Here is a 12,290-nt window from a genome sequence, read left to right as displayed (position 1 = left end):
TGCGTGCGTGCGTGCGTGCGTGCGTGGTATGTGTGCGTGCATATATGTCTCTCTCTCTGCAGACCTGCTCCTTTCCTCTGGTGGTCATCTCCAATGTTAGCCAACTGCCTGGAGGTTGGGCATCTGTCATGTGGTACAACCTGCTGACTGACGAACCCAGGGTGAGCTGAACACACACACACACACACACATACTCTACCATTCTTTTAGGTGTTTTATATTTTATCTCACTCTCTTTCCTCTGTGCCGCTCCCTTTTTTAGAACCTGGGCTTCTTTGCCAGTCCTCAGCGGGCCAGTTGGGGCCAGCTCTCTGAGGTACTGAGTTGGCAGTTCTCCACCTTCGCTGGACGGGGCCTCAACAGGGAACAGCTGTGCATGCTAGGAGAAAAACTCTTGGGTACGGTGGCCTAGTGGAACACTTTTCATGGGGGCATAACAGTGTTGGAACAGCACACATACACCATTTATTTGCACAGGTCATGAGGAAAAGCACTCCTGTCCCTTTACAAGTATTTTCAATTATGAGAGAACAGGAATGTGAATTGTCATGAGATTGTTCAACATCGGTCTTTGGCTTCCAACCACCACAATAGTATGGACTCCCCCTATATTATCTAAGGTGGTGTTATTTCTGTTCAAGAATAATTGAATATTCATTCTTAGTGTATGAAATTGTAATGTTTTTGTTGTTGTTGATAATCGTAAATCTATGAATCATCTTCACTGTAGGTCAGCAAGCCTCCCAAAACGAATGTCAGGTATCCTGGTCCAAATTCTGCAAGGTCGGTGCTATTGCTTCTTTATACTCCTACGACTACAAGTCTTAAACACAAAATGAAGGATGTCATATCTTAGTAACAAATACTCTCCCTTCCCACTTCATGTAGAATCTTTCACAGACCTACTGTACTGTCATTCTCCATCTTGACTTGACTTATTTTCTTCAGCTCCTAGTGGAGTCATTCTCCATCAACAATTCATAATTGCACCACCCTGAGGAATTTTTCCAGTGCTCATATTAAATTAATAACTTGAGGCTGTCTTTTTATTGAAAGATGCCATAAAAACTTTTAAGGGTAATTCTCATCTCTTTCCCATTCTGTCTGCTTTTTCCAGGAAAATATTCATGGGAAGAATTTCAGTTTCTGGATGTGGCTGGATTCCATCCTGGAGCTCATCAAGAAGCACCTACTTCCCATCTGGAACGACAAGTGAGATTTAGGGCCGGTCAGAAACAACCCCTATCCCTTTTCCCCTAGGCACTATGCCATATGTGGACAATTATTAGGGGGACAGATGGAGTTATTGCCATGTTGCTTCTACAATATTCTCAGATCTACATAAATGCTTAGGCGATAGATGCTAGGGGCTACAAGTTGTCTGTGGACACTCCTCTGCTTTGTGTACCCCACTGCTGATCCCTAAGCTACCTTTTGCTACAGTGTTGGGTTCAGTACAATTTAATGTAATTTGTGAATCATTAGGTTCAGTTCCATTTGAAATGGATTTAATGGACTGGATTGATCTATTCACTGCTCAGTGCTTTAGACCACAGTGTACTGTTAAATTAGTGGGTATAAAATAAGTAATGTAACGGTGCTGTAACTGATGGTGTGTTTTGGGTGTGCTTCCTTCAGCTGCATCATGGGTTTTGTCAGTAAGGAGACTGAGAGGGCCCGTCTGAAGGACAAGGAGCCTGGGACTTTCCTGCTGCGCTTCAGCGAGAGCCACCTGGGCGGGATCACCTTCACCTGGGTGGAGCAGTCCGATAGTGGTGAGGCCTGCTCGGCTGTCGATTACTGTGGTGTCGTGAAAGAATTATCTATCACTATTTGGAATTTTTGCATCTGCTCTTGAGCCAAAGGGGGACCCCTACATGGAGAGAAAAATTATCCAGAAATGACCTGATTAGACATAAAGGGTCACACCTCCCCACACCCATTAGTAAAATCAAATTGTTTGCCCAAAACTAGTGATTTGTTTCATAAGATAATAAATTGATTCATATTTTATCTAAACCATGAGGTCAACATTGAAATCCACAAAACAATTAGCATCTAAACTTCCACAGTGTCTTTAACATTGATTCTGTAAACATTTAACTCTGATTGGCGCTTTGGTTGTGTCTGTGTCAACAGGAGAGGCCAAGTTCATCTCGGTGGAGCCGTACACCAAATCACGCCTCAGCGCTCTCCCGTTTGCCGATATTATCCGGGACTACAAGGTCATCGCAGACGGAGAGGTCCCTGAGAACCCACTAAAGTTCCTCTACCCAGACATCCCCAAAGACGAGGCCTTCGGACGACTTTACAACAGCCAGCAGAGCAAAGGCAAGATGTCTGCCAAGACATGTTTATGATGGAGAGGGTTTTGGTTTGTACTGTATCTAAAATAATTCTGACCACCTAGGTTCCAGCAACTTCTCTGTGAGTGAGAGTAAGTATGTTATGGGATTGCATCATTTTCTACTCATTGTTTGTTGGTGATGTGTTTTTACCTGTGTGTTACTGGGAGTTGGGAGTTGGTGCGCAACATGCAATTATCGCTCATAACCAACCCAGCAAACCAGGAACATTCCCAGAACATTAGCTAAGATTCACATTAAGTTCTAATTCAGGTTTTATCTAACATTAGGATAATAACAACCCAAAAGTATTCTAAGATTGTTTTTGATGAGAATTTTTTTTTTTCTTCTTTTGTGTTTTTTAATGTTGCGCACAACATCTTTAACACCCAGATCAGAACATTCTCCAAATGTTATCATTAGGTTTCCAGGTAATGTAATAACACAATGTACCAGTTATGTTTTTAGAACATACTGTCGCAGCAAAATGTGAGAACAATAGAATTGGTTCTGAGAAAACATTATGGAAACGTTCTGCTAGTGTTGATGGAGATGTTAACAACAAGCAGGGAATATTCCCACAATGCTCTCATAAAGTTATAGTTTCACGTTATGGCATGATTGTTCCAATAACGTTCCCTAAACGTTCTTCTGCAATCATGTCTGGATTCAATTCAATTGCTTCTGAGAAAACAACATTACTGGAATGTTTCACTAACATTAATGGAGATGTCATCCGAGACACCTTCCCAGGTATAGGATCTTAAATTGACCAGTTTCTCACAGCAGGAAAATAATCCTACAGCAAAAAGAAATGTGAATTACTTTGTGGATTATAATTAATACATTTTAGTTTTGGCAAATCAAGTCTGACATTTTAAAGTTGAAATTACAAACTTTGGAAGCATTTTAAACCTCAAATACATTTCAAGTTTTCATTTCCTGTGGCACAGGGACATTTATCCAGCAATCGGGTGGTCAAATTAAGATCCTGTATAGGCCTAACAACCAATTATGTGTATTGATAACAACCAGCAGCCCAGCAAACTGGGAACCTTCCCACAACATCAGCTAACATTCCCATTAAATTATAGTTAGGGTTTGAGCTAACATTAGGATGATAATGTCCCACAAACATTGAAAGAATGTTTTTGATCACCAAATATTTTTTTTCTAAAAACGTTTTGAAATGAATTATCCTTGAAATGTTCTCCTAACATTCTCTAAAATGTTCTTTACAATATCTGTAGAAACTACCACAGAACATTCCCATAAGGTTCTCATTAGGTTGCCAGGGATTATAACCCAATGTTCCGGTCATATTCATAGAATATACTACCACAACAAAATGTGGGAGCAGTAAATTGTTTTATACAAACATTGTATAATCATCAGCACAACTGGACAATCAAATGTTCTGGAACTGGGAAGCAGGATTGACATTGCCAACAATTTGAATGATTGTTTACTAACATGCCCATAATCTCCTATTTAAAAAAAAAAATCTTCTTGCAGTCTTTCCATACATACCATCTATGCTGATCCCCATCTCAACTTTGCAGTGAGTACTTAAGTTTAAGTTTGTTAAGATCTTATAATCTGTGCATGCCAGGAGTTGAATGCAGACCTGCGCCGAAGATGTGTATCCGAAATATTAGGCTATGTTAGATATCCTTTGTTTCTATAGTCTAAACCATTCCCTTGACTTATATCTCTCTCTTTCTCTCCACTGCTGCCGCCCCCGCCCTTAGAACCACACCTCCCCCCTGCTCCTCCCCAGAACCCCCCATGTCCCCTGGGATGTTTGACATGCTCACCCAGCACCTCAGCCCCTTGGAGATTGAGACTGCCGTGAGTACAGTAACCACCCTATCTTAAACAGACACACTGCAGCTAGACTAGTCCCAAACTGTAGGCCCATCTAATGTAGCCAACTCTTCCATCATTGCAGATACACAGTTGCCTCTCTAAGCCAGTAGGTGCTGGTATACAATAACCTTTGTCTCAATTTTGGTGATAATACAAGAAATGCATTTTCAACTCTGTTACACTTGTATGAGTGGAGGCTCCTCAGAGGAGGAAGGCCCGAACAAAACGGGGCTAAACCTACCTGAGTTTGTCCAATACAAACTCTTGTCTGCAACTGTTTTGGACTAGTGTTTACACCCTAGATCAGCTAGTGTGCAAGGCGGTATTGATTGTGTCACTGTCTACCACCTTGAATACTCCAATTTTGTCTTTCGACCTGTGCACTGACGTTTTAAACTTTAATTCATAGGCTAGGTTGCAGCAACCTCATGATGGGTATAGGGAAATTTGAGCATCATGTAGTAGCCTAAGCCTATTGATGTTACATTGAGCTGGGTGAATGGAATAGGAATGACAGTCATCCAATATGCTGTGATAGAAATAAGGCCATGCGCATAAGAAAACTTAAACAGCACTGACCACAACTGACTTGGTGTATGGTGTATAGTAATGATAGAAGAGTTGGCTATAGAACACATCATGTACAAGGTTGGGACTAGGCTACACCGCAGCAATGTATTAAAACACTCTAGAGATTAACTAGGTTCAGAAGCCTAAGTTGACTTTATCTCTGCTCTGGCTTTGACGTTAGATCCGACTTTTAAGATGATGTTCCTTTGTGAAATAAACAAGTCATCATGAAGTTTCCTTGTAATCCTCTGTGGTGATTGGACTGAACCTGCTGAAACAATCGTTATATTCTAGTTGCATTGGCATCTGCTATTATGGGTTTTGTTTGACTTTTACAGATGAGTTCTCCGTACTCCGAGTAACACAAGATGACCTGCAGAGTATGCCAAGTAACACAGTCTCTACTGAATCCCTGCACAAGTGTAATTGTCTCTTACATTTGATCACAATACATTGCTCTTCTACCCAACTGTTAGTATTGTCTTTGAGCCCTTTGTCATGAAAACAAAGATATAATATTATGTTTTGAGCATAAAGTAGATATTACATGCAAGGCGGTATTGAATGTGTCCAGAATACATCCAGCTTGTTATGTCTCTTCTCATAAATTTACATCTTTATTTACTTCTGTGCACGCACACTATTGCTTTCTGTTTGTGTCTGTGTGCACAAGTAATGTTAGTATGTTATATATATATATATATATAGTGTCTTATGCCCCGCTATCAAGAACCAAGTTTTGTACAAATAATACATGTTTATTATCGCTTTAATCACTTTTTGTGTTTTCATTAGTTTACCAATTGGATATTTTTGCACTTAGAGCCCAAGGTGTAATGGTCCCATTTTCATTGACACGCCTTTCCACCAGCAAAAGGGTTAAACAAAATATGATTTCCCCCTTTCAACTGTCTTTACCACTGAGTAATAGTATACCTGTAGGTAATAATAATAAATAATCATTCATGAAACTTTTAAAGTGCTATTCATTACATGATAGTAGGGTTGAATAGTGGGAACACGGTTACCGAGATTTATCTCCCAAATCCACTCCCTTTCCCAGGATAAATAACTGCAAGAAACCAGTACATTTTTATATAGTTTTATATGAACAGCATGGTGTGAAATGGAACTGTTGAATGATATGTGATGACAGACAGTACATCTCAGTATGGAGCACAGTTCACAATGCATGTAGACCTAATCATCTCATCACGATCACTTTTTTTCCTGTCAAAGGTAGGCCTACATTTGCCGCAGCGTAGTCTATGACACAGTAATATAAAGGCCGAATTTGCCTCAAATTTACCCATCTCCATCTGGCTTTCAGGGGTCACCTTGTTTTTTAATTGTAAAGATTATTATGTGTTTAATTGCAGCTGCATAGTTTTAAAGCAGCCTGTCACTCAAATATCTTGCTTTAAATCAGTGCATGCCCCATAAGCTCTCTATCTTACTTTCTCTCCATCAACTCCATTCAAATTGCATCCAAAACAGACAATCCTGTTCAATATTGATATATAGCCCTATATATAGATGTCCTAGCCTACCTCTTTTAGGTAATGAATTCAATGCAGTATTAGCCTTATATTTAGCAAATTAATGATGGTTATGCATAATAAGCTTCTAACTTATGGCCTCTGTCTCTTGTGCAATACCTGTGCTCAGCTGGCCTTTCCTTAAAAAACTCTCCTTAGCTCTTGGAGTCCCCTGCAGGAAAGCTAGAATAGCTTGCTGGACCATGTTTTATTTTTAGCATTTCTTATACCAATAGACTATTCTAAAAGGCTAACAAGCTTTTTTTGCTGAATGTTAAATACAGCAGCCAATAGAACTCACGGGGAGTTTTAAAGAAGAGTGAATGCGCGATGGCAGTAGGCTATAGGAGTTATTTATTCAGACCCATAACCATTCAATCTTTGTGAAGACAAGTGAAGGCCTTCTGTATCTAATTCTAGTCCTATATTATTCAAGGATGACATTAGAATGATAAGATAAGGACAACTAAACATATTTCATTTAACTGTTGAAAGCGAGGAAGGAATGAAGCAACATTAGAGAGAGGAAGAGGAGGTAGGCTAATAGCATTAGGGAAAATATTATCAAAGGTATATACTGTATATGCATCAGCCTACTAATTATACAAATAGGCCCTATCATATTTCAAAATTAAAATCAAATTCACTAGCCTATACTTGTAACTTTGTAGCCCGCATGTGGTTCATCAGAATTGCATGTTCTCTTCTGCTTTATCATGGCTTGAATGATGTGTGTAATTCCAGCCCATATAATACAGTATAATACAATACAGTACAGTAATACAGTTCACACTCAAAAAGATTTTACCTACAGAAGCTAGTTTCATTTATTTACCCAAGAAAGCATATAGCTGGCTACATCTATGGGCTTTTTTTTCTGTTGTGCGTAATGTGCTTTAGCCTTTATCGTATATGTGTTGGATAACGGCACAATAATTTGATATTTTTTGGGCTTGGGCTCATTAAATGTCGTTCATGTGGGGCTCATAAAATGTAGACTATTTCTTATCAGGCTCAGGTAGCATCAGGTTTGGATTTTCATGCGGATCAAAGCTCTAATCAAATTCAGACTTTTATATGCTTTATAATGGTTTTGAATGATACGGGTAATACCGGGTTACCCAGGAGAAAAGTGATTTTATTCTCGGGATGGAACATTTGTAAAGTACCGGGAACATATTCAACTCTACATGATAGTAATGGTCCATGGTCAACACTCACAGTGGATGTTTAAAATACTGCACTGGACAAAGCAATAAAAGTCATCAGATTTTCTCTCCTTGAATAAAGGTCACCTCCTTGGAATATTAATTTCCTTTGTTTTTATTAATTGACGACTAGTAATGACTGCTCTTCAGGTCATAACCTATAGTACAATACAGACAGACAATCAAGTATAAAGTGCTGGAATGCCCAATTTGAAGGGCTTGATCTTTTTCTGGTGCAAAGGTACAGTATTACTGATTAAACACTAGAAATGCATTTGGGAATCCCCCCATGCAGTAATAGCCCAGGTGGTTATGCACGTACCTATGCACCATACAAAAAAAAACAAGTCCTCCAAATTGGGACATTCCAGCACGTTGTACTTGATTGACTGTCTGTATTGTACCATAATCTTGCCATTTAACTTTTCTAATCATGATCTCTTACTTGATCGATTATTTTGCCTTTGAGCTTCTTTGTATGTGTGTAGGAGCCAGCAATAGGCCAAGTGTATTTCCCAGCCAGGGCCTTAATAAAGTTGGACTGTATATACATTTCAGAAAGTGATCAATGTACAAATTTTAAAAACCTCAATAATTGTGATTTATGTGGTTGGCCTATTAGGAGATGTTCCTGGAAGAAGAAGAAATACTTAAGATTTGGGCATGTTTTGGTTTATGCTGTTTCCTATACGATGATGCATACACTCTGGATTACTGATGCTATGTATTGGCCAATGAGAGGCTTTAAAGCCATATTGGTACTCCTCGGAAGGAGCAGTCCTCTATAGGAATTCATGGAATTCTACAGTATTTCAATAAATTGTTTAAAAGACAAAATTAGATGTATTTAAGTATGTATTTGTTGCAATGGGGACAGTAACCTTAGTATTCTCTACAAATTCTACTTTAAGCAAAATGTTTATATATATACACTGCTTGAAGTGGATGAAGAAAATACAAAGAAAAAAACAACCGTTTTTTTTCTACCACCATCTTTGAAATGCAAGAGAAAAGTCCCAGTTCTAGCCATCACTCTGTTTGTGGCAGCAGTGTATGCACAAAGTGTCACAAACGTTGTCAGGGAAATGACCGGACCAAGGTGCAGCGTGGTGAGGGTACATTTTTTATTTATTTTGAATGTCGCCAACAAAAACAAGAAACAACAAAACGAACGTGAAGTTTACTAGGGCTATACAGGCCACTAACAAAGTCAACTACCCACCACTAAGGTGGAAAAACAGGCTGCCTAAGTATGATTCCCAATCAGAGACAACGATAGACAGCTGTCTCTGATTGAGAACCATACCTGGCCAAAACATAGAAACAGAAAACATAGAAATAAAGAAACTAGAATGCCCACCCTAGTCACACCCTGTCCTAACCAAAATGGAGAATAAAAACCTCTCTATGGCCAGGGCGTGACATAAAGTTTCAGACAGATAACTTGAAGTATGAGTACAGCAAAGCTGTCATCAAGGCAAAGGGTGGCTATTTGAAGAATCTCAAATATAAAATAGATTTTGATTTGTTTAACACTTTTTTGATACCTACATGATTCCATATGTGTTATTTCATAGTGTTGATGTCTTCACTATTATTCTACAATGCAGAAAATAGTACAAATAATGACAAACCCTTGAATGAGTAGGTGTTCTAAAACGTTTGACCGGTAGTCTAGGCTTTCAAAGAAATCACTATAATGAGACATCGTCACCTGTCTGAAAATGTTGGCACAATCAGAAACATGATCGAGGCACAGGACGCATGTTAGCACCAGGTATAAATAGGGCTAAAGGTCCCCCAGAGAACAAATCTCCTGAGAAAGTCTTGAAGATATCCTCACATGGTCCTCAACGACATCCTGGGAACTTACAGCGAACACACAATGTCCTAATGACTAGAAAAATGAAATTCCTGAGAACTTCCTAAAAAAGTCCCGACCTGGTCTTCAGTGTCATCCTGGTAACTCACAGCGAACTAGACCTAGGTCCTCCAGAGAACATTCCCTTATGACCATTATGCAATGTCCTAATGATAAATAAATAAATGTCCTGTACTGGACGTCCCCTTTTGTTTGCTAAATAGCCTGAATATAACGTCCCATTGGAACAACCCACGGACCTTTTTGCAATGTTCCCTAATGGTCATTCTAAGATGTTATTGTAATAGTCTGTCTGTAACAATCCAAGGACCTGTCGGAAACGCCCCCTTGTGGTCATTGGATATCCCAAGGATAACGTCCTTAGGAACCTATTTGTAATGTTCTCTAGTGGACATCACAATACTTTATAATAACATTATACTGGGAACATTACATCATGTCTGTGAATGTTGTGAATGTTTATATGTACATATATATATATATATTTTTTTATTCAGTTGATATAATATCATTTCAAAGTATGCATTAAGGTGTCTGCAATAGAATGCACAAATGTAGACATTAATTAATGCATTTCCAAAACCTATTTTACAATAGTGGAGTAGTACAAAAATTGCATAAAGTATCTTATTAGACAGTGCTTGATATAGACTCAGCATTCTTTTTTCAAAGTGATTGAATGTGTAATAGTTAGTTAATAATGTTAATCAGTCTATGACCCAAGCAAGCCTACCACAATGAATGGCAGATGTCCTAGTCCATGTTCTGCAAGGTAGGTCAAGCAGTTATATTACACACACAAGCTGGATCACGTCATGTCCTACTAACAAATTCTCTGTGAATGGGAGTAAGTATGCAATGCGGATGTGACGTCAGGGAAATTAACATAATATTCCTGTAGACACAGCCGCACCACCTTTTTAAGAAGCGAGGCGAGGTACTAAGATAAACATAACACGGGTTCTTTCAATCAAGGAGTGGAGCATGGGAATCAGAGAACATTATGCAACAACAATTTATTTAATTTTCAGTGTCACAAGACACAACATCCATAGGCCTACATCATCTTCGGGCTCCGGGAGCTTCGTACAACTGTCCTACAAGATAGACTTGAACAGTTAGCAATATCAGATTTCTCACAAACAAGTATCACTAGGTTTATGTTTAATTCATATACTCAAACTGACAAACTGATAATAATGTGTTGCAACACTCAAGGAGAGCGTGCCCAGGAAGAAGGAGAGTAGGTTTAGGTGGAATATGGGCGCCAATGCCTAAAAACAATACATTTACAATAATTCCTATTCCTCATACTTACTTTGTTACAAGAAATACCATCGCCGCTCCCATTCTCCCAAGGCACGTTGACCAGCACATAGTAAGGCGATCCCCTGAAGGACACAGGAAGGATTTTATGCAAAAGGCTTTGGCCTTAGCCTTAAATAATGCTATTAACAATTATAACTTGGTACTTATGTAACAGTATAACTTTAGACCGTCCCCTCGCCCATACCCGGGCGCGAACCAGGGACCCTCTGCACACATCAACAAGGTCTCAGAGCAAGTGACGTCACCGATTGAAACGCTATTTAGCGCGCACCGCTAACTAAGCTAGCCGTTTCACATCCGTTACACTTAGGTACTTGTTTTTTTTTTTTTTTTTTTTACAAATTGGTTGCCATGAAGACTTCTTGTAATTCTCTGTGGTGATTGGACTGAACCTGCAAACACACAAAACAATCTTTATCTTCTAGTTGCATTGTCATCAGTTATGCATTTGTCTGACTTATACTTTGCTTTTGAAACAGATGAGTTTTCCGTAAACAATGTAACACCAATGTCACGTGTGCTCCCTCTCTGGCCTCTAGGTCACCAGGCTGCTCGTTAGGGCGCACACCTGTCACCAGCGGTAGGAGCATAATGACACTCACCTGGACTCCATCACCTCCTTGATTACTTGCCCTTTATATGTCACTCCCTTTGGCTTCTTCCCCAGTTGTCATTGTTGCCTACAATCTCTACTGAAGCCCTAGACAAGTGTAATTTTCGCTTACATCTGATCACAGAGCAGGATGGATGAAGCTAAGAGGGTTTACTTTGCTGAGAAAATAATTGAGAACAAAAATGACACTAAAAAGTTTTGGAAATCATTTAAGGAACTTGGCTGTAGTAGTACTACCAAAAAACAAACTAAACAGTGTTGGACTGAACATCAAGGAGGAGATGGAAAAAAGCAGAGGTTGCCAATAAATTCAACTCTTTTTTTTACTTCTGTTGCCAGCAAGCTGGTTAGCAAGCTGCCCACCAGTTCTGGTTTGTATGGAAGCAACAAAGTCAAGAAGTATTATGTAGAGTTAGGGGTTCAGCCAAACTCTTTTTCTTTTGCAAAGGTAGCAACAGCCAAAATAATCAGTATGCTGGCAGAGCTTAAATGCTCCAGAGCCACAGGCCTGGATAATATTCCTGCAAGGTGTCTTATAGATTCTGCTGAGCAAATTGGCACTTGTATTACGCATATCGTTAATCTCTGTCTTGAACAAGGTACCTTTCCCAGGGACATGAAACAAGCTAAAGTTATACCTCTGCATAAGAAAGGGATAGTCTGACCCTGGGAATGATAGGCCTGTATCTATCACCTGTGTAACATCAAAGATCCTGGAGAGAGTTGTACATGAGAAAATGTATGAATATGTTAACAAACAGGGTCTAATGTATGATTTTCAGTCGGGTTTTAGAAAAACATACTCCACTGATTCATGTCTACTTTACTTGACTGACTTCATTGTGTAGATTGTCTGAAATCAGAGTGGAGTTCGTCCATGAAAGTGCTAGCTACTGCCCTCATTCAATGCCATTTTGACTATGCTAGTACCTCCTG

At 39.3% G+C, this 12,290-nt stretch overlaps 1 protein-coding gene across 3 annotated transcripts in view; it reads left to right on the top strand.

The window, feature by feature from the left end:
• The window catches only part of stat4 (signal transducer and activator of transcription 4), a 28,702-nt gene extending 21,069 nt beyond the window's left edge, over positions 1–7,633 (top strand). For 2 of the 3 annotated variants that reach the window (XM_042306333.1, XM_024388828.2), the window contains exons 15-23: positions 63–161; positions 263–398; positions 731–783; positions 1,118–1,212; positions 1,639–1,775; positions 2,140–2,331; positions 3,861–3,906; positions 4,097–4,196; positions 5,123–7,633. In XM_042306333.1, coding sequence (XP_042162267.1) covers positions 63–161; positions 263–398; positions 731–783; positions 1,118–1,212; positions 1,639–1,775; positions 2,140–2,331; positions 3,861–3,906; positions 4,097–4,196; positions 5,123–5,146 — 882 coding nt within the window. In that variant the 3' untranslated portion in view covers positions 5,147–7,633. The other variant, XM_042306334.1, reaches the window with a different exon arrangement.
• The last annotated feature ends 4,657 nt before the right edge of the window (positions 7,634–12,290 follow it).

The sequence above is a fragment of the Oncorhynchus tshawytscha genome, linkage group LG26 (assembly GCF_018296145.1).
Source record: "Oncorhynchus tshawytscha isolate Ot180627B linkage group LG26, Otsh_v2.0, whole genome shotgun sequence".
NCBI classification, from domain to species: Eukaryota; Metazoa; Chordata; class Actinopteri; order Salmoniformes; family Salmonidae; genus Oncorhynchus; species Oncorhynchus tshawytscha.
Note: the sequence above shows the minus strand (reverse complement) of the source record. Positions and strands in the feature narration are given on the sequence as shown.